A 21,964-nucleotide genomic window follows, 5' to 3' on the forward strand; every position below is an offset into this window, starting at 1 on the left:
TTGGGTTTGGGTGAAGGAGAAGCTGCTGCAAAGAGGAATGGCTATTTAAAACCACAGTGAGCCAGACCCTCTGAAGGCATCAAGATGCGAGTTTTGAGAAGAAAGAGGGAGGTTCCCAAGGGCTACCCCACCTCTGGCTTTGGTAACTCTGGAGCAAGGGCTGTGAGCAGAGCTGAGCCCCCTGCTCCAGGTCACCTGGGGCCTCATCATGGCTCACCTGTCAGCTATGTAGCCTTGAGCAAGCCTGTGAGCCTCACCCTGGCAGCCCTGCCTTGCAGCCCTACAGCAGGGTTGCAAGCCTTGTCCCCAGCCAGGAGGCAGGGAAGACCAGAGGGGAGGAAGACTTCCTCCAAAGTACTTTGTCCTCAGAGAGTGCCGCGATCCTGGTGGGCGGGGGCTGCAGCTTGGCCACAGCCTCCTTGCTTGTCCTGTTCGCAAGCCAATGCTGGGAGCCCCATCAGCGATCCTTGTCGCCTTATCTGCAGGTGCAGAGGACGTGGTGATGGCGTTTTCCAGGTCGGAGACGGAAGACCGGAGGCAGTAGCTGCAAAGCCCTTGGAACACCCTGGATGCTGTTGAGGGCCAAGAGATCTGTGTGGCTCCTGGGCTGGCTGAGTGGCAGCAGACCCCTTTGTCCCACCTCCCCCTTCCCCTACCCAACCCTGCCCTGCCCCACCCCACCTCACAGCTACTCAGTGGGGCTGGCATCAAGGGAGACACCAGTGGTGCGTTTATAATTGGCTTAAAGGGATGGACTTGTGATTGGCTGCAGGAAGAAACTTTTTTATTTTTTAAATCTTGACCAACAGAAACCTTTTATTTTTATTTCTGACTCTTATTTTTTAAAAAATTTGCGCCTCGGTATCTGGCTTCCCTGGAAGCTCTCCGAGCTCTGGTGCTTTAGGTAGGTCATTTTTTTAGAAATGTGAAGAGGTCTGATTGGCTGCTTAAACTGGAAAGGGACTGTGATTGGCTGGTTAATGGGAAACGGTTTTTTTTTCTTTGATTGGCTGCAGGTGTTCTGCTGATATCAACAGCTTCCCTATTTTGAATGCAGAAAACAGGGTCTGGGACATTAGTCGTTATATTTGACTTGAAAAGAAAGAAACCAAGTGCGCTTTGCAATATTTATTACACAAAGAACTTGCTGCTGCCTTCACATTTGGGGTTTGTGTTTGATTGGCTTTCGATGCGTGTGTTTGGTTTCCCTTTGGTTCACCTGTGACTCCTGTTGCCATGGATTCACCCCCCTCTGCTGCCGGCTCTGGGCCTGAGGGTCCACCTGGGGAGTACATTTGCTTTAATGAGTACACCTGCCTCCACCAGCAAGAGGACCCCGAGAACCCTGAGCAGGGTCCACAGCTGGAAAGTTGGGCCCCTGAGGAGCTTTGTGTCGTCTTGAACGAGCAGCCCAGGGCCTAGAGGTAACCGTTAGGCGGGATTTATGTGCATTGCCTGCATGAGCTGGCAACCAGCCAGCGTCCCTTGGTGAGAAGGGGATTGCTGAGGCACCGTCCAGGCCCTGCCGGCCGGGCCGGGCCCAGCAGAGGCATACCACCCAGCTCTGTCCTCTTGGCCATCCCTCTGTGTACCACTTCCTGAGGCCTCATTTTGGGGGTCATCTTGGAAAGAGGAGGAGCTTCTCCCAGTGTAAGACCCCAAAGACTCTGGAGATCATCTAACGGAGGTCTCTGCTTGGGAGCCCAGAACCCACATAAAATCCCCAGCTTGGCTCACAAGGCCCAGGAGACTTCCAGCTCCAAACACCAACCCCTGACCTACCCCAGCCAGGCTCCTACCGGTCTGCTGCCAGTGCAGTAGGTCCCGGCCAGCTCTGGAGTTCTCTCATCGGAGGCCCATGCCCTCCACTCCACTGCCTTTGGAAGGGTCTCTCTCTAGGTCAGCCTGGAAGGGACAGTATCGTTTGTTTATGAAATGCCACTGGGACAGCTGGCTGGGCCTTCACCAAGCAAGTCCCTTCAGACTGGCCCCTAAGCCAAACTGAGGCCCAGAATTGCAGTTCAGAATGGCAGTCCTGGAGGTAGGGGGTGAGGGGCAGGTCTAGTGTTCCTGCACCAACCCTAAGTCCTTCTACCTGCCACCCCCTTCCCTGGAAGGGAGGTGGTCCTCCTATCTCCCTAGATCACTGGCAGGTGTGGGATCTGGGGAGAGGGGTTGGAGAAAGATGCAGTCCTCAGGAAGGGGGCCGCCACCCTCCCCTACGCTGGTAGATGCTGAGGCCCCTAGGTGCCCAGAGCCAGGGGTACCCTCTCAGAACCAAATCTTTCCCCTTTCTCAGGGCTTGGGGCTCGGGCCGTAGGGGCTCCTGAGTGTCATGAAGTGCACAGGAGCCAAATGACCCACCCCTGGAGAGCCCCATGGTCGGTGGGTGGTTCATGCTGTGCTCTGGCACCATCAGCCTGTTCCAGAAGGAGGATTCGAGCATCAGGCTAAGACCCTGTGTCCTCCACCATGCACTCACCCCTAGCCCTGGTTAGCTGACAGTCAGCTATGGGGAACACAGCTACAACCCTACCCTGGCAGGGACCTGAGAGCATCTCAGGAGGGGTAGCGCATGTGTGCATGTGCTGTGTGAGCGAGCACACCCGTGTGCACACTCATATACACACGTGCACACACACGCACTCTCCCAGCTCAGGGGCCTGGAGGTCTGGCTGAGCCCCTTGGGAAAGGTGAGTTCTTTCGTCGCCCTCCTCCAGGTTGGAGTGCCTGGAGTCTGGTGTCGAGGCCACATTGCTGGCTGCCCCCTCTTTGTAGCTCCTATAAAGGGCCCACACCCGGTGGATACCTGGTTGAACGTGTGGTCTCTGCCCCAGCCTGTCCTTGTCATGATCACAGGCCTTGCTTTTGTAACAATGACGACCCTGGCCTGTCTCATCTTCTGAAGAGGAAAAGTCAAAGTGTTGCTGTGGCTTCATATTTCAACTAAAAATATATCTGTTGGAGAAAGAAATTAACAATAAAGAATTTTCATAGGTTGGCGTGTGAGCTGAGCTGGTTTCTCCCTCGGAATCAGGTGCTCTGACTGATTTCCCCACATCACGTGGGCTCTGCTGCTGCGGGGGCCCCTCCTTCCCAGGGAGGCGCAGCCAGGAAGGACAACACCAAGTTTGATAAGTGTCTGTGACCTGAGTTGAGCTCAGGGTTTGGAAGAATTTCTAGATCTACCCAGCCCAGCTCAAGGGTCGTTAGGAAGGTTGAACCTCCTTTTTGACCTGGAGATTCTAAACGTCATTCCAGATTCAACTGAGATCAGTAAACTTTAGAGGCAACCTTGTCTTCCACACCTGTGAAAAGACACTAAGCACTCCATAAGGATGTGGGGACCCCACCATCCTAGGCACCCCAACATCCTGATGTGATGGCACCGGTTTTAGAATGCTTGTTACAGACACCCAAACAGAATATCTGTCCCTTCCACCATCCCAGAAGTGGAAGATATATTGGTTTTTAGCTGTATGTACAAGTTTGGAAGCTGAAATCATTTCTGCTTCAATAATTTTTGCTTTGGAAGCATTTTCTAGAAATTTTCATTTCCACCCTTCATAATCTCATTTTTGGGTCTTTTTTTTTTTTTTTTTTTTTTTTCTGTTTACATAGTCTCACTGCTTCATTTCCTTTTCAAAGAATTTCACTGGGTCCTAGAGGCTATGGAGTTTACAGAATATGAGTACAATGGCACAACCAACATCATTAAATCTTTGTGTTGGGGGAGATATTGGGTCTTGTAGCAACCCATGCAGTAGCCAGATGTGCATGCCTCTCTGAAACATTTCTGAAAAGACCTTGTCCAGGCTTTGCCTGAATACTCTCTAGAGTTGGGAAGCTCACTACCTCACAAGTTAGTCCAGACCATGTTCATGTAACCTATGCTTATCCTTATATTAAGTTGATCTGCCTTTTTCTGTAACTTCTTGTCCAGAAAGGAGTTTGTAGTCATTGGGAGAAAGACAAATAAAGATTGCTGTGTTAACCAGAAGTTACATAGAGGCACACATCCAAAGGTCCATGGTAGGTAGATTATGTGCAGATTCCACCCCTTGCCCAGTGCTCTGAGTGACACTGTCAGCCTTGTAGTTAATCAGCTCTTCTAAGCTGAGCCACTGAGTAGTTCAAGGTACTGACCGGCTGGCCCTAGTCCCACCTGCCCAGCCCCCAGCAGAGAGGTTGGAAACTGGAGCCAAGCGGGATCGTCCTCCCGGTGCTGTCTAACCTGTCAGCTGCCTAAACTGTCATGAGAAGTAGGCCACGTAAATGAGTCGGGGACACTTCAGCAGGCAAAGGAAAAACACCGGGGAGAGCCTTGGGTCTTTCGGGGTCCCTCAGCCCACACAGCAGGCAACCTCCTGGGTCACCTTCCCAGGTACGGGATGGGGTAACGACCCCAACAGGCGGCGCTGGGACTGCTGCGGCCAGAGACAGCAGGGGGCCAGGCTGAGCCTGGAGTGGGGAGGCTGAGGGCTGTGCCTCTTGGTGTTTCCCAGGCTTGGGGGCAGGCAGTTGAGAATGAGTGAAGTGCTTCTTCTCCCCGTCCCTGCAGGTAAATACCAGCACTGAGAATCCAAGCTGGCCCCAGCCTTTGAAGAGGGTCTTTTTAGCAAGGAATTTGACCCCCTCCATTGGTGGTAGGGGAAACTCTGGCCCCGGGGCACTCCTGACACCACCCACGTGCCTGCCGCCTTTGCTTGGGCAGGGCAGGTTCGTTTTTCTCTCTCTCTCTCTCTCTCTCTCCCTCTGTCTTTCTCTCTCTCCCTCCCTCCCTCTTCCGGGTTGCCCATGGCCACCCAACCCTTTCCATTTCCCAGAGGATAAAATGCACCCAGACTAACTGACTAACCTGAGGCTGTGTTGAGAAAACGTTTCCCCGCTCTGCATTGTCCACTGAAAGCACTTGATCTTCTGGGAAACAACTGATGTTCAGATTTGGGGGGACTTGCAGGGCAAGTTAGGGGTCAGTTCTAATTTGAAGAAAGTCCTTCTGAAGGGACAAGGGCAGTGAAATGCCTTTTGAATATCAACTAGTATCTTGCTTTCACTTTTCTCCTTGACATTGGAACCTTCCCCATCACAGATGGTTCCCAGAGGGGCCTTACAGTCCTGCCAGCACAGAAGTCATGAGCGCTCTTGACACAGGGACGAGCCACGCCCTACCCACCCTGCGCCGTCTACTTCTCTTCCAGAGCCCCTAGGTTAGGTGTGTGTGCAACAGGTGGCCGTCCCTGCTTGCACACCCGTGGGAGCCCCGCCTCGCCCTGTGCAACCCCAGAGGAGGTGACTTTAGACCCAGAGCCTCTGAGAGTTTCCACTGCCTGACCCTTGGTCTTGACCATGCTGCTTCCGGTGGAAGGAGGTGGATCTTCACAAACATCTTTCACAGGTGTCTCCTATGTCTCGGTTTTTTGTTTGTTTGTTTGTTTTTGTTTGTTTGTTTGTTTGAGACAGAGTCTTACTCTGTCACCCAGGCTGGAGTGTAGTGGCACGATCTCGGCTCACTGCAGCCTCCGCCTCCCGGGTGCAAGCAGTTCTCCTGCCTCAGCCTCCTGAGTAGCTGGGATTACAGGCACCCACCACCACACCCAGCTAATTTTTGTATTTTTAGTAGAGATGAGGTTTCACCATGTTGGCCAGGCGTGAGCCACCGGGCCCGGCCATGTGTCCCAGTCTTAACAACGCAGCTAGTGTTGACTGGATGGTACCTGTGTGAAGGTGCATGCTCAGTCACGTGCAAGGTCTGTTCCTAGGCTGCCCCGAAGCTCCCTGGATCTCTCTGAAGCCTCCCATGCAGACCTAGCACTTCACCTCCAAGCTAAGCTGGTTTTGCCAGAAGTTCCTCTTCCACTTTAAATCTTCGAGGACTGTTTGCCTCCACAGCATAAATCTTTATGTCCACATAGCTGGGGGCTGGGGAGACATCATGGTTTAGAGAGGGAACTGTGGAGGCCGACTGGAGGCAGGACTGAGTCTGTCACTTGGCAGCTGTGTGACTTGGGGTGAATGATGAATCTTATTGAAAAAAATGGAAACAATAAGAGCATCAGGGCCATAGGTTGTTGGTGACAACTAATGAGATAATGCATATGACATGCTTAGCAGAGTGACCTGTGACCAGTGGGGGGTCAGGACATAGGGTCATTGTTAAGTCACCATAGTGGGTGTCCCTCCACCCCATCCTCTCTACTCAAAAGTCACACAGAGCGAGGACTTGTCAGCAGCCTTTGGTGTGGGGAGGTGCACAGCCCCAGGTCCCGCGAGGTGCTTAGAAAACGCTTCTTTGATGAGGATGAAGGAGCCCAGATGATCCCTTTGTAGAAGCCAAGGCCAGAGCTGCCTCCAGCTCCCCAGCCCCTGCCCTGAGCCTCTCCCTCTGCTGAGCTGCTTTGCCTCGGGGACGGGTGCTCACTGGAGCAGAGCCCCTCCACCTTCCCCAAAACCTGCCAGCTGAGAAGGGTGCCCCTCAGGGTGGACTCTGTCACGGAGGGACCTCGGCAGAGCCTGGGAGTGGGAGTCTTGTTTTCCAGGGACCCTCCTGCTCGCCTCGTGCTTAAACTCCAAATAGAATCACAGCCAGTCAGGAAAGGGGATAAAATTAAATCCTCGATCATGATCAAGTGGTTAAAAAAAACCCATCACAGCCAGCGGCTCCTTCTCACGGCAGCGGCAGCCGGCTCTGCCTCAGAGCAAATAGGAGGAGGAGGAAGAGGAGGAGGAAGACAGAGCCATCTTGGGCCCCAGAACCCCTCCCTCCCGGCCAGCCCCTCCTCCTGCCTTCCTAGCCCTCCAGGGCCCCAAGACTCTGCACCCCTCACCCCAAAGATGGGGAGGCTGGGAGCATGGCTGCTGTGGGGGGAGGCCCACATCCTGCCCAAGGAGGCAGGGCCTGGACTCCGAGCTCCGGAACTGCAGACCTGGGATCGAATCCAGACTCTGCCAGTGACTGTGTCGTGGGCAAATCACTCAACGTTTCCGAGCCTGTTTCCTAATCTGGAACGTGGGAACAATCATGGCAACTGCCTCATTGGCTGTTATCTGGATTCAGTGGGTGGGCACCGGCAGTGGTGAGCCAAGGGTGGGGGGGCACGGACGGGGGAGCAGCCTGCCTGGGGTTCAGGCAATAAGGGGGTGTATTGTCTGGACAGAATTTCAAAACACTAAAACTGACGGTCTGGTCTGCTTTCTTTCTTTTGCCTCCACGCCCAGGCTACTCTAGCCCTGGGGCAGAGCACGGCCACCCCCCAACACTTGACCTCTTTGGGCAAGAGGCCAGGCTGCTGACTCAGCATAGGTCTAGGTGGGCCCGGCTGAGATGCCCCCATGGCAATGGGTGATGCCCCGTGACCCCCTCAGTGCCGCTTCCCAGCCTCAGGCCTCCGTCTGCAGAAAAGGAAGAGGCCGCAGTTCCTCACCTTGGGCCCTGGCTGCACCCTAGGCCCTGGCCTCCTCTGAGTAGCCCCTGAGGAGTGGTAGAGGCCGGAGCTGCCAGCACCTGGCAGGGCGGAGCCTGCAGAGCCTGCAGAGCTGGAGGTCTGCAGTGTGCCCGGAGGGAGGACTGAGGTGTACCTTGGCTGGGGAGTTAGGAAGCTGCCAGAGGAAACAATGAGGCTATAAAAATAGCCCTTTGTTTACCATAGGTGCACATCCTTGTGTGTCCTTGTGTGAAAGAGGGGCCAGCTTGGTGGAGGGGCTGAGCTTCCAGTGGGGAAGGGACCTGGCAGAGTCAGTGGTGGGGTGGAGTTGGGGGGGCCCATCCGCCCCCCGCTGCAGTGCCCACATAGCCTCCCCAGGTAGCATCTGATGGCCTCACTGGCCTGAGGTGGCCCCTCCAGCCAGGCCTATGGTGTGGCTGTACCTGTGCTCCCTCGGCAAGGCTCAGCCCCAGCCCCCAGCCCAGAGGCCTGTGGCACCCCTGCCCGCCCTCCCAGGCCCAGCTCGGACTGCCCCTGCCAGCTTGTCCCTTGGGAGTCAGTCCAGGGCTGGTCTTGCATCCCAGGGTAGAATCTTGCCACGCAGTCTGTAGACTTCTCCGACCGATTCAGCCCTCCACCCCATCAGAAGGGCTGAGACTGTAGAGAGGCCATACCCTGGGAGGCGCAGCCCGGACTCTGCCCCTCAGGGTTCTATCTGGAACCTTCCTTCCTAGCTCTCGCAGCTCCTCCCAGCGCCTCCAGCTGGCTTTGGAGGTGAGCCCTGAGCCATCTGGCTGCCTCCCAGGACTCCTCCAGGCACTGCGAGAGTTAACTCAACCAGCCCAGCCTGTGCCAGCTGGGCCCCTGCCGGGCATTGAACGCATCAGGAAATGCTGGCTGAGGACCTACTGGGCACTGGGCTGGGAAGTGAGATGCGGGACTGAGGCTGCTGGACGGGGGGACTGATGTGCAAATAGGCAGCAACGGTGCAGGGCCCTGCGGGAAGGGAACAACCGTGCCAGAGAGCTGGAGCTGGTGGCCCCAGGCTCACCTGTAGGGGGCTGAGGCAGTTGGGAGGGTCCCTCAGAGTTCCTGCACTTGCCCAGGGTGGTGAGGGGTGCACTTCTCCTTGGCTTGTGATGTGGCTCATGGGGCGGTCAGGGCAGGGTGGCCACAGAGGCCTCTGGGTCCACTGGGGACCATTGGTCCCTGACACTTCTACGGCAGCTGGACTCAGAGAGAGCAGGAGGCTTGCTCATTTCTGTCTTGGGCTTGCTTGTTTCTGCAGCAGAACCTGCCTCTTTTGAGCACTCAGGTTGCACCGGTGGTCTCTGGAGCCCCTAAAGTCACATGGTGCCAGCTCTTACCGTTCTGTTCCCAGTCTAAGGGGTCCCCCAAAAGGTCGTGTCTGAGAGCCACTTGCTTTTTCTGGCACCTTCCCAGGGAGGACCCCTGGGAAGCAGCTTCAGAAGCAGAACATGTTAGGAGGGCAATTTGTCAGGACAAGCCTGGGAGGTTAGGCTTGAACCTGGCAGCTGCCCAGGCCCTGCTGTGGTTCCTGCTTAAGCTGCTGATGCAGCTGCCAGGGCCGGGTGGTGCTGGCTCTTCCCACCCCCTCCCCAAGCTACGTGGTCTATTCAAGGCCCAGACATTGGTCCTAAGGGAGAAGAAGGGCAAGAAGGGGTGTCCTAGTTCCCTGGGTGGTAACCAGGGGATTCACCCCATCCCTCCTCTGAGATGCTGGGAGGATGAGCAGATGCTGGTGCGCAGAAGGGGCCGAGAGGCTTAGGAGATTAAGCTATTAGTGGTCATTAGGCAGTGGAGGAGGCTAGGCAGCGTGGGGAGGGGAGGGCGGCATGGCAGAGAGTGCTTGTCCAGGAGTCCAGGTGGGTCTACAGCCCACTCTGCCACTCACCCTGGGTAACTCCATCGTGTGTGTCTGAGCCTCCAAGGGGCTGTGGGAGTCATTAATGTTGTTCCCCAGAAATTCCCAGCTCTCTGCCTTCCAGGCCCTTAATGGGATTGTATTTCCCCACCCACTTTAGTTTGAGTGTGGCCCTAACTTGCTTTGGCCAGTGAAATGTGGGCAGAAGTGAGAGCCACTTTGTAATGTTCCAGAAGCAGCTGCCCCATCAGCCTGAGTCCTGGCCATGAGCAACAGAGGAAGCGTGTTGTTTCATGCCTTGGGCATCTTGGGCTTGCTTGTTTCTGTAGCAGAACCTGCCTCTCCTGACCACTCAGGTTGCACCAGCGATCCTGGAGCCCCTGAGGTCACGTGGTACCAGCTCTTGCTGTTCTGTTCCCAGTCCAAGGGTTCCCCCAAAAGGTCATGACTGAGAGCCATTTGCTTTTTCTGGCATCTTTGGCATCACAAGTAAGGCTGTCCTGGTCCCCACCCTGGACCCTGCAAGGCAGTCCTGCCTTTTGCTCTTAGGACTCAATCTGCCCTTTGGCATGCGCAGCCCAAGGCTGCGGTGATAGGGCTCCTGTTAATCCGACCTCATCTCTGTCATCCCCCTGTTCTTCCCACTCCAGCCACCAGCCTCCTTTTGTTCCTCAGATGCTGAGCTTCTCCCACCTTGGGGCTTTTGTGCCTGCTGTTCCTTTGCCTGGAATGTTCTTCCTCCATGGCTGAGTCCTTCTCCATGTTCAGATGTCAGCTCCAATGTCACCCCCTCAGAGTGTTCACCATGATCACCCTATTTTGCTTTCCACTCTTTTTTTGACTGTCACCCAGGCTGGAGTGCAGTGGCATGATCTCGGCTCACTGCAGCCCCCACCTCCTGGGTTCAAGCGATTCTTTTGCCTCAGCGTCGCGAGTAACTGGGACTACAGGCAGGTACCACTGTGCCTGGCTAATTTTTGTATTGTTAGTAGAGATGGGGTTTCGCCATGTTGGCCAGGCTGGTCTTGAACTCCTGACCTCAAGTGATCCATCTGCCTTGGGCTCCCAAAGTGCTGGGATTACAGGCATGAGACACCACGCCCAGCCTTGCTTTCCACTCTGTAACACACTCCCGTTTTCCTGTTTTATTTTTTTATTCATGAATTTCTTTGTTTACTTGTTTATGTTTCGCTCCTCCCACTAGAAGCCAAGCTGCATGGTTGCATCTTGTCTGGCTGCTTCACTGTCATGTCCTTGGCACCTGACATATAGTGGGCTTTCCACAAGGGCTCGGGAAATGACTGAATCATCCTGACCTTTGAGTGGCTTCTCTGCTGAACCCTCTGTGGCCCACAGGTAGCCTGATCCTATTTCCTGAACCAAAGTGGTGCTGACAACAAGGAAATCCAGGATCTAGAGAGGAGCCATCCTGTTGGCTTCACTGGCTCATGTCCCTTAGGGGATGTTTCAGTGGGGCTGGGCCCTGGCACCATGTGGCACCCCTGTGAGCCTGTCTTGGCTGATAAATCAATTCTGGGCTGCTGAAGGGGCTTGAGGACTTGTCTGGGCAGACTTTTTGGTTTGACTGGGATTACGGACAACAGAAACCCAACTCCAGCTGGCTCCCATCGCTGGAAGTGTCTCAAGGTAGCTCACAGGATTAAGGCAATTGTGCAGGGACCAGGGCCTCAGGGGCTGCTTCCCAAACACCTCTCCCTTTAGGATCATTTATTCTGTTTCTGCTTGACTCTGCCTGTTGGCCTCATTATCTCCTATGACAGACTGGCATCTCCTCCTATGGGGCAACTTCAGTAGAAAGGAGGCTGTTCTCCCAGCTCCCAAAACAATCCCAGGGTGATCTCTGATTGACTCCTGACCACAGATGATCCGCCCACCTTGGCCTCCCAAAGTGCTGGGATTACAGGTGTGAGCCACCCCGCCCAGCTGACGGAGCCCTTTTTAAATATTTGGTGGAATATCTCATGAAAACTGCTGGTGTGAATAAAGAAAACTAGATGTAAAATCAGAGGTCTTTGTTCAAGTCTGAGCTCTGCTACTTATGGGTATGTGACTTCTCTGAGCCTCAGTTTGCCCATCTATAAAATGGGTGTTAATACCAACTTCCGGCCAGGTGCAGTGGCTCGTGCCTGTAATCCCAACACTTTGGGAGGCCTAGGTGGATGGACTGCTTGAGCCCAGGAGTTCAAGACCAGCCTGGGCAACAGGGTGAGACCTTGTCTCTACAAAAAATACACAAATTAGCTGAGCGTGGTAGCACACGCCTGTAGTCCTAGCTACTCTGGAGGCTGAGGTGGGAAGATTGCTTTAGCCCAGAAGGTCAAGGCTGCAGTGAGGCGGCGATCATGCCACTACACTCCAGCCTAAGTGACAGAGTGAGATCCTGTCTCAAAAAAGAAAAAAAAAAGTCAACTTCCATAAGTTGTTATAAGTATGGAATGAGAAGAGATCTTTGATAGGAATCCTGTCGGTTGTAAAGCACTGCACAGATACCTATTATAATTAGTTTAACTTGGAAAATAACATATACTGTTTACAGGGCAGGTAACCCTCTGCCATCAGGATTAGGAGACAAAGGGGAAAGGAAGTGGTGAATCCGGGATTGGCAGGGCCAGGTGACTACTTAGTGAAGGGTGCAGAGGGGAGAAGGGACTCCAGCAGCCATGCCCTGGAGAATAAAGACCTAGGGACGGGGAGAACAGAGGTGGCATTGATGGGCAAACCCTGGGGAGATGCCGAAGAGCAGTTACTATGGCAGCTGATCTCTCATCGTGACTTCTAGGCAGACAGCAACGCGGGGCCCCACCCCTGCTTCCGTGTCCCACTTGGCAGACACTGCCTGGGACAGAGGTGGGTCTACTAGTTTGCTAGGGCTGTTGTAACAAAGTACCACACACTGGATGGCTTACACAACAGAAACTCATCTTCTAACAATTCTAGAGGCTAGAGGTCTGAAATCAAAATGTCAGCACGGGCCAGGCATGGTGGCTCATACCTGCAGTCCTAACATTTTGGGAGGCCAAGGCGGGTGGATTGCTTGAGCCCAGGAGTGTGAGACCCTATCTCTACAAAACATTAAAAACTTAGCTGGGTGTGGTAGCGTGCACCTATAGTCCCAGCTATTTGAGAGACTGAGGTACCGTGCCCCTGTACTCCAGGGAGACAGAGCGAGACCCTGTCTCAAAACAAAAACAAAAACAAAAGGTCAACAGGGTTCGTTCTTTCTTTTTATTTTTATCTTTTATTTATTTATTTATTTTTGAGACGGAGTCTCGCTCTGTCACCCAGGCTGGAGTGCAGTGGCGCGATCTCCGCTCACTGCAATCTCTGCCCCCCAGGTTCAAGCCATTCTCCTGCCTCAGCCTCCCAAGTAGCTGGGACTACAGGCGCCTGCCACCAAACTCGGCTAATTTTTTTTGTGTATTTAGTAGAGACGGGGTTTCACCGTGTTAGCCAGGATGGTCTCAATCTTTTGACCTCGTGATCCGCCCCCCTCGGCCTCCCAAAGTGCTGGGATTACAGGCGTGAGCCATCGCGCCCAGCCTGTTCTTTCTGTTTAAAATTTATTTATCTGTTTATTTTTTGGAGACAGGATCTCACTCTGTCACCCAGGCTGGAGTGCAGTGGTGCGATCTCGGCTCACTGCAACCTCCGCCTCCCGGGTTCAAGCAATTCTCCTGCCTCAGCCTCTCGAGTAGCCGGGACTAAGGTGCCTGCCACTGTGCCCAGCTAATTTTTGTATTTTTAGTGGAGATGAGGTTTCCTCATCTTGCCCAGGCTGGTCTCAAACTCCTGGGCTCAAACGATCCGCCGGCCTCAGCCTCCCAAAGTGCTGGGATTACAGGCATGAGCCACTGCGCCCAGCCTTAAAATTTTCCTTCTTTCTTTCTTTTTTCTTTCTTTCTCTTTCTTTCTTTTTCTTTCTTTCCTTCCTTCCTTCCTTCCTTCCTTCCTTCCTTCCTTCCTTCCTTCCTTTCCTTCCTTCCTTCTCCCTCCCTCCCTCCTTTCCCTTCCTTCCTTCCTCTTTCTTTCTTCTTTCTTTCTTTCCTTTCTTTCTTCTCTCTCTCTCTTTCCTGCCTTTATTTCTCTCTCCCTTTTTCTTTTTTCTCTCTCTCTTTCATTCTACATTCAGACTCCCAAGCAGTAATTGGCTCCTTCTGAGGGCTGTGCGGAAGGTGTCCCGGGCCTCTCTCCTTGGCTTGTGTGCAGATGGCCGTCTTCCTATGTCTCTTCATGTTGTCTTCCCTCTGTGAGTGTGTCCTAACCTCCTAACCTCTCTCTTTTTTTTTTTTTTTTTGAGACGGAGCTCGCTCTGTCACCCAGGCTGGAGTGCAGTGGCGCTATCTCAGCTCACTGCAAGCTCTGCTCCCAGGTTCATGCCATTCTCCTGCCTCAGCTTCCTGAGTAGCTAGGACTACAGGTACCCGCCACCATGCCTGGCTAATTTTTTGTATTTTTAGTAGAGACGGGGTTTCACTGTGTTAGCCAGGATGGTCTCGATCTCCTGACCTCGTGATCTGCCTGCCTCGGCCTCCCAAAGTGTTGGGATTACAGGCGTGAGCCACCGCACCCGGCCCTAACCTCCTCTTTTTATAAGGACACCAGTCCTATTAGATTAGGGATCACGCTAATGACTGCATTTTAACTTCATAACCTCTGTAAAGACCTTGTTTCGAAATAAGGTCACATTCTGTGGTAGTGGGGGTTAGGACTTCAACATCTAAATTTTTGGGGGGAACATAATTGAACCCATATAACAGTGGACATTCTCCTCACGGGTATCCCCCTCCCTCTCACCAGCTCGAACTCCCTGGCCAAAAGCATGTGGCTTACGACCTGCCAGAATAGAAACGGACCCCATAATTGTGTTAATTGCCAGAATACCAGATCTGCAATTAATATGCCACAGAACAAAGAACAAATCCCCTAATCGCACATAATTGGACCTAAACCACACCCTCTGCAGAGCCGTGCACGGAGCTCCAGTGTTTATGCTCCTTTTCAAATTAGCAAAGATGAACAAATTCCCATCCGTTTCCCCTTCATCCTGCTCAGGGCAAATCTCTGGGGGAAGCTCAGAGGTGGGGACGGATAAGACAGTGGGGCACCCTGGTTGGATCCTGTCCAGAGCCAGGCACCAAAGCCTGGTCTTTGTGGTTAGAGGCAAGATAAAGGTGTCCAAGGGCCTCTTAGCTTCAGGCTGCAGAAGCGAGGTTTCCGGAGCCTTCTGCAAGTCCTGACACTGTGGCAGCCTGACTGGGGCCTTGGCAGACACCTTGGCAGACACCTGGCGCAGGGAGGAAGTGATTCAGGTGCTCTGGGGGTTGTTCTCTGCAGCATGGTGTGACTCACATACAGGTGAGGACTATTTGGGGGCCCTGGAGCAGGTCTGGGTTGGCTTTGGAGACACGACGCTCAGGGCTGTCATCTCTCCTCATCCCTAGAGTGGCAGACAGGTCCAGGGGCAGATGGCCGAGTGCTGTAGCACGATGCTCATGTCCCTTCTTCCTGGTGCCCGTCTCAGCAGCAGGCCTGAGTGCTCTGTGTTTCCATGGCCCCAGAGACAGGCTATCTGGAGACTGTCCTGCCCGTGCTTGCCTCCTGCAGCTGGAAGGTGTCCTGCTCAGGCCTGGAAGCTGGCACTAGCTGTGGTCTTAACATGCAGCACTAGCTGTGGTCTTAACATGCAGCACTTCCTGCCCAGCGCTGGTGCCAGGCAGAGCCTCCCCCACCCTCCACCATGTGTGGAGGCTCCTTGCCCTCGGCCTGCCCATCTGCCTCCTCCTTCAGCTCCCTGGCTTGGCTGCAGCAGACCAGGGACAGAATGAGGCTTCAGGCTGCAGCTCAGGTGGTCTTTCTTCACCCACTCGGCACAGCTCCAAGTTGGGCCTGTGCTGCCAAAGACCAGGGGAGGAAGGGGATCCACAGACTCCTCAGCACCACCCCTCTCCGGGCCACTGGGTCATCCCTACTTCCCATGGTCTGGGCAGAGGGCGAGGGGCCCATGTGGCTCCAGCGCACTTCCAGTTTGCCTCCCTGCCTTTCCCAGGCTGCTCCGGGCTGCCTCCCTGGCTCCTGCTAAGCCAGCTGCAGGGAGGCTCATTGAGAATTCTCAGAGCCCTATCCACTGGCTGTCAGGGGAGAAGCCTGTCTTCCTCAGACTAGCAGTCTTCTCATTTGCATCCCCTAAATCAATGCCCTCTGATGATCAAAGTTCCAGCGCTGCAACTTCAATGAGGCTGGCTGAGCGAGAAGGGAGAGGAGGCAGGAATCGCCCTCCCTCCTGCTGCCCCTTCAGGCCCAAGGGGAACTGGAAAGCAGAGGCCCTGGGGGGTCCCTGGCAGCGGGGTGCACACAGGAGTAGAAGCAGAGACGTCCCTCAATGGGTAGGCGTTTCCTTCCCAGCTTTTCCTGCAGGCTGGACAGGGAATGGGGCAGTGGCAGGCCCCTGTCAACAAGGCTTGCTGGGACGTTCTGGGCCCCCAGATCAGGCATCTGGAGATGCCTGGGGCCGTGGGTCAGGTCCACAGGGAGGGTAGGCTCTGGGAGGAAGGCACCTAGCTGGGTCTCCCTCATCAGAGACCCAGGGACTCAGTCCTCAGCGACTCAAAGAACTAGAAGGATTTGGCCAGGTAGAGGGAGGAGGCGAGGAGGAGGGTCAGCCACACCTACCCTGTCCATGCCCTGGGGGTTGCAGGATGCCCAGTAACGGTCCTAGCTAGAATGAGAGCCACCGTTCACTGAGCACTCGCAGTGGGCTGGACACTTCGGACACCTGCATTTCATGTGTTGTGTTGTTGCTGTTTTTTATAATTTTTTTTTTTTTTTTTTTTTTTAGACAAACAGCTTTATTTGAAAGACGGGGGACAGCCAAGTTCCCACGACCCCGCGGTCCTGGCGACGTCGGTCTCAGGCGTGGGAGGACCAGTGTCCTGTGGAGAAAAAACAGGGTTAGGAGTATGCAGTCGGGGTCAGGAATCAGGGACCAGACCTCGCGAGCGGCCGCACCTGGGGCGGGGGCCACGGCGCCTGTCGGGGCCTGGGTTTCACCGCCGCACATGGGGCAGCGCGCGGTGAGCTGAGGCCCCCGGAGGCTCTGGGCGCCGAATCTCACCCGCGGCCACGGCCAAAGCCGGGGGTGATTTTCAACCAACGCCGGTCGGTATAATTTTTTTTTTTTGAGACGGAGTCTCACTCTGTTGTCCAGGCTGGAGTGCAGTGGTACGATCTCAGCTCGCTGCACCTCCACCCGCTGGGTTCAGGCGATTCTCCTGCCTCAGCCTCCCAAGTAGCTAGGACTACAGGCATGCGCCACTACACCTGGCCGATTTTTGTATTTTTAGTAGAGACGAGGTTTCACCATGTTAGCCAGGCTGGTCTCAAACTCCTAACCTCAAGCGATCCGCCCACCTCAGACTCCCAAAGTGCTGGGGTTACAGGCATAAGCCACCGTGCCCAGCCCATGCTTTATCATGTTTAATCTACACAACATCCCTATGAGGCCCGTGTCATTACTATCCCCATTTTATAGATGAGGAAATAGATAAGAGAAGCCACAGAACTATGAAGTAGCAGAGCCAGGGTTAAATGAGAGAAGGTTTGAGAAGGGTGTGGATACCTGAAAGGGCTGCTTGCAAGTGAGGAAGCAAGTCTGCACTAGTGTGAGTGCGTGCTCTGGCTTGGGATGATCAAGACAGGTTTGTCCTTACATAGAGAGGACTTCCTGGAAGCCTACAGTCAGGGACCCCCCTCCCGCCACTCCTCCATCCCAGTGTCTTGGCTCCCCTTGACACCCACCATAACACCAGTTCTCAGAGCTGGAAGGGGCTATCAAACAGGATGGACAGCAGCAGCCAAGCAGTTCTTCCACCTTGGTGCCCCTCTGTCTTCTCATGGCCTTGCAGAAACATTCACCATCAGAGCAGTAATGTGGGGAAGAGCGTCGACTTTATGGCCGCGGATTTAGGTTTGAATCCTGGCTTTACCACTTTGCTGTGTGATTTTGGGCAAATCGCACAACCTCTCTGAGCCCCAGTGTCCTCTTCTGTAAAACAAGGATACTAATTGTATTCATAAGGCCGGGCGCGGTGGCTCACACCTGTAATTCCAGCACTTTGGAAGGCAGAGGTGGGTGGATCACTTGAGGTCAGGAGTTCAAGACCAGCTTGGCCAACACGGTGAAACCCCATCTCTACTAAAAAGACAAAAATTAGCCAGGTGTGGTGGCAGGCGCCTGTAGTCCCAGCTACTAGGGAGGCTGAGGCAGGAGAATCACTTGAGCCTGGGAGGCAGAGGTTGCAGTGAGCCAAAATATGCCACTGCACTCCAGCCTGGATGACAGAGCGAGACTCCATCTCAAAAAAAATTAATAATAATAATAATAATAATTGTATTCATTGCATGGGATTGCCACCAGCATGAAATCAGAAATGAATGTAGATTGTTTCCTGGAGGGCTAGCCCACAGAACAATGTGCGGGCTGTATTTTTATTTCTAGATCTCTAGGGGTGGGGTGGGTGTTAATCCCTGTTACCCAGAAGAGGAAGGAGGAAAAAGAGCTGTGTCTGCAAACAACTACATGAGCGGGAGGCTGGAGAGGACCAGACGTCTTCAAGTCTGGCTCTGATTTTTACTGAAGTTTTCTGGCCTAGGGAGCTTCAAGGTCAAGGAAAAAGCACCAAAAAGCCAGAGAAACCTCATCTGAGGCCTGGCTGTGGTACTTCTAAGCTGGAAGGTCTTTTTTCAGAGACAGGGTCTTGCTTTGTCACCTAGGCTGGAGTGCAGTGGTGCCATCATAGCTCACTGCAGCCTTGAACTCCTGGGCTCAAGTGATCATCCTGCCTCAGCCTCCCACGCAGCTGGAACTACAGGCATCTGCTACCATGCCCAACTAACTTTTTTTTTTTTTGGTAGAAATGAGGTTTCACTATATTGCCTAGGCTGGTCTCGAACTCCTGGCCTCAAGATATCCTTCCGTCTCAGCCTCATCAAAGAATTGAGATTACTGGTGTGAGCCACTGTGCCTGCTCAGTTGAATGGTCTTGACAAGCCACTCAACCCCTCTAAACTCCTGCTTCCCACCAGTCAAAGGGGAATGATGAGAACCTTTATCCAGGAGATTACTGTTAGACCCAAATGCATATAGATGCTCTTTGAAACAGGGAGTATACTTACAAATGCAAATGCTGATGTGCTACATGAAAGTAGTTATGATAGCATCATCATCTCCTTAGACTTTCTTTCTTTTTTTTTTCTGAGACGGAGTCTCCCACTGTCACCCAGGCTGGAGTACAGTGGTGCGATCTCAACTCACTGCAACCTCTGCCTCCTGGGTTCAAGCCATTCTCCTGCCTCAGCCTCCCAAGTAGCTGGGATTACAGGTGCCCGCCACTACTCCCGGCTAATTTTTGTATTTTTAGTAGAGATGGGGTTTCACCATATTGGCCATGGGTGGCCAGGCTGGTCTTAAACTCCTGACCTCAGGTGGCCGCCTGCCTCAGCCTCCCAAAGTGCTGGGATTACAGGCGTGGCCACTGTGCCCAGCTCCTCCTTAGACTTTTCTTTTATTTTTATTATTTTTTTTTTTTCGGAGATGGAGTCTTGCTCTGTCGCCCAGGCTGGACTGCAATGGCGTCATCTTGGCTCACTGCAACCTCCACCTCCTGGGTTCAAGCAATTCTCCTGCCTCAGCCTCCTGAATAGCTGGGACTACAGGCATGTGTCACCACACCTAGCTAATTTTTGTGTTTTTAGTAGAGATGGGATTTCTCCATGTTGGTCAGGCTGGTCTCGATCTCCCGACCTCAGGTGATTTGCCCGCCTTGGCCTCCCAAAGTGCTGAGATTACAGGCGTGAACCACCGCACCTGGCCTAGACTTTTTTTTTTCATATTTATTTATTTATTTATTTTTGAGATGGAGTCTCGGTCTGTCACCCAGGCTGGAGTGCAGTGGCACGATCTCGGCTCACTGCAAGCTCTGCCTCCCAGGTTTAAGCAATTCTCCTGCCTCAGCCTCCTGAGTAGCTGGGACTACAGGTGCCCACCACCACGCCTGGCTACATTTTTTTTTTGTATTTTTAGTAGAGACGGGGTTTCACCGTGTTAGCCAGGATGGTCTCGACCTCCTGACCTCGTGATCTGCCCTCCTTGGCCTCCCAAAGTGCTGGGATTACAGGCATGAGCCACCACACCTGGCCCAGCCTAGACTTTTCAAAGTAAACCCACATATATCACCACCACCACTGTCATCACTGTGAGACCAATCACCTAACTGGGCATCTACTTGTGTCAAACACTGAGCTCAACGCTTTATCTGTATCCTCTCACTTAATACAACAATCTAAAGGAGGTATTATTATTATTATTATTTGAGATGGAGTTTCGCTCTTGTTGCCCGGGCTGGAGTGCAATGGCGTGATCTCAGGTTCAAGAGATCTGCCTCCCAGGTTCAAGCAATTCTCCTGCCTCAGCCTCCCGAGTAGCTGGGACTACAGGCGCCTGCCACCACGGCCAGCTAATTGTTGCATTTTTAGTAGAGACAGAGTTTCACCATGTTGGCCAGGCTGGTCTCAAACTCCTGATCTCAGGTGATCCACCTGCCTCAGCCTCCCAAAGTGCTGGGATTACAGGCGTGAGCCACCGCGCCCGGCCCAAGGAGGTATTATTATTATGTCCATTTTACAGATGAAGAAACTGAAGCTCAGAGTAATCAGGTTGTCTGGTCTTTTCTGCTAGTAACTGGAACCCAAATCTATTTGAATCAAGGCCATATAAGACATTCCTCCTTTTTTTTTTTTTAACCACCTTACCCAACAGCCTCCCCTAGTTCCAACATATTATGATAGAGCTATGGATAGAACCCAGGTCTCCTGACTCTAAGCTTGGTGCTGTTTTCTCTGTGCCGTTTCCTCTGCAGTGTAGGGGAAGCCGTGACCCTTCTGCCCCAGGCTTTCCCTCCTCTCTTGCTCCTCCCTGCAAACCCAGCCCATTCCCTTGGCACTGGGGTGCTATGTGTGGACAGGCACGTCGTGTTTGGCTTGTGTATCCCCAGAGGCTAGGGATCACGTTTGCCTACATGTTGTGTGTGCTGTATAGTGCGTTGGGGTGTATAATTCGTGCTGCAGAATAAAATAGCCGCCGCCTCCCCACCACCACCACCACACACACACAAGGGACCTCCCCCGGCTGCCCATCCACAGAGGGAAGGGGAACATGCTGTGTGTTGCCTTTGGCTTTGCAGTGGGAGGGAGCATGAGCACAAAACCCCAATCCTCATCCCACCTTTCGGGGTGCAGACATGAGCTGCCTGGCCTCTGGGGAAGGTGAGGTTTTCTTTCTCTGGAAATTCACCAGCCAGCAATAGCTGATGCTTCATGCTTGGGAATGCTCTTAGTTCTTCCTTTGCAAATGGAGAGCCATAGAGAGCATTAGAAAGAGTCTGAAACAGGCTGGGTACAGTGGCTCATGCCTGTAATCCCAGCACTTTGGGAGGCTGAGGTGGGCAGATCTCCTGAGGTTGGGCGTTCGAGACCAGCCTGACCAACATGGAGAAACCCCGACTCTACTAAAAATACAAAAATTAGCTGGGCGTGGTGGTGCATGCCTGTAATCCCAGCTACTCGGGAGGCTGAGACAGGCGAATCGCTTGAACCCGGGAGGCGGAGGTTGCAGTGAGCCAAGATCATGCCACTGCACTCCAGCCTGGGCAAAACTCTGTCTTAAAAAAAAAGAGTCTATCCTGACTCCCTGGAGACCACAGAAGTGCCTCTTCTTCTTCTTCTTTTTTTTTTTTGAGACAGAGTCTTGCCCTGTTGCCAGGCTGGAGTGCAGTGCTGGGATCTCAGCTCACTGCAACCTCCGACTCCCTGGTTTGAGCGGTTCTCCTGCCTCCGAGTAGCTGGGATTACAGGCATGCACCACCACACCCAGCTAATTTTTGTATTTTTAGCAGAGACGGGGTTTCACCATGTTGGCCCGGATGGTCTCGATCTCCTGACCTCGTGATCCGCCCGCCTCGGCCTCCCGAAGTTGGAATTACAGGTGTGAGCCACCGCTCCCGGCCTGAAGTGCCCTTTCTTAAGTTAGGGTTGCTGCCACTGCCCGAGTAGCTTAGGGCTCCTAGCCGTGAACAATAATGGCTGCTAGTAACAGCAGATGCTGGTCAACACCTGCTTCTAGGAACTGGCCCTGTGCTCTGCTTTGTGCACATCACCTCATCTCTTCCTCACAACCACCCAGTGGGGAGGGCTTGTCTCTGTTTTACTGATAGAGATGCTGAGATTGGAGAGGTGAAGGGCCTTACCTAAGGTCACACAGGTAGAAAGAAGCACAAATGGCAAAAGGTACAAAAAGGCTTCACTGCAGGCCGGGCGTGGTGGCTCACGCCTGTAATCCCAGCACTTTGGGAGGCTGAGGCAGGCGGATCACAAGGTCAAGAGTTTGAGATCAACCTGGCCAACATGGTGAAACCCCGTCTCTACTAAAAATACAAAAATTAGCTGGGTGTGGTGGCACGTGCCTGTAGTCCCAGCTACTCTGGAGGCTGAGGCAAGAGAATTGCTCGCTTGAACCCGGGAGGCGGAGGTTGCAGTGAGCCGAGATCATGCCACTGTGCTCCGGCATGGCCAAATGGCCAAC

General features: G+C 53.5%; 1 protein-coding gene, 2 long non-coding RNA genes and 1 other non-coding gene across 6 annotated transcripts in view; 1 reads left to right on the forward strand and 3 right to left on the reverse strand.

The window, feature by feature from the left end:
* The window catches only part of CTNNBIP1 (catenin beta interacting protein 1), a 64,102-nt gene extending 61,103 nt beyond the window's left edge, over positions 1 to 2,999 (forward strand). For both annotated transcript variants that reach the window (XM_055261896.2, XM_055261895.2), the window contains one exon: positions 486 to 2,999. In XM_055261896.2, coding sequence (XP_055117871.1) covers positions 486 to 544 — 59 coding nt within the window. In that variant the 3' untranslated portion in view covers positions 545 to 2,999. The remainder of the gene's footprint in view (positions 1 to 485) is intronic.
* On the reverse strand, positions 1,114 to 6,114 carry LOC129472351 (uncharacterized). Of its 2 annotated transcripts, XR_008653887.2 has the most exons (4): positions 5,718 to 6,114; positions 4,859 to 4,920; positions 2,810 to 2,958; positions 1,114 to 1,282 (listed from the first exon to the last, which is right to left on the reverse strand). It is a non-coding gene; the product is annotated as an uncharacterized lncRNA (long non-coding RNA). The 2 variants fall into 2 exon arrangements; XR_008653886.2 differs by lacking the exon at positions 4,859 to 4,920 and having other exon boundaries at positions 5,718 to 6,111.
* A 10,002-nt stretch (positions 6,115 to 16,116) lies between these two features.
* On the reverse strand, positions 16,117 to 17,181 carry LOC134735652 (uncharacterized). Its single transcript, XR_010118977.1, has 2 exons — positions 17,125 to 17,181; positions 16,117 to 16,259 (listed from the first exon to the last, which is right to left on the reverse strand). It is a non-coding gene; the product is annotated as an uncharacterized lncRNA (long non-coding RNA).
* On the reverse strand, positions 16,355 to 16,481 carry LOC129472800 (small nucleolar RNA ACA64). Its single transcript, XR_008654073.1, has one exon. It is a non-coding gene; the product is annotated as a small nucleolar RNA ACA64 (small nucleolar RNA).
* Positions 17,182 to 21,964: the final 4,783 nt, after the last annotated feature.

Source organism: Symphalangus syndactylus, chromosome 22 (genome assembly GCF_028878055.3).
Source record: "Symphalangus syndactylus isolate Jambi chromosome 22, NHGRI_mSymSyn1-v2.1_pri, whole genome shotgun sequence".
Lineage (NCBI taxonomy): Eukaryota > Metazoa > Chordata > Mammalia > Primates > Hylobatidae > Symphalangus > Symphalangus syndactylus.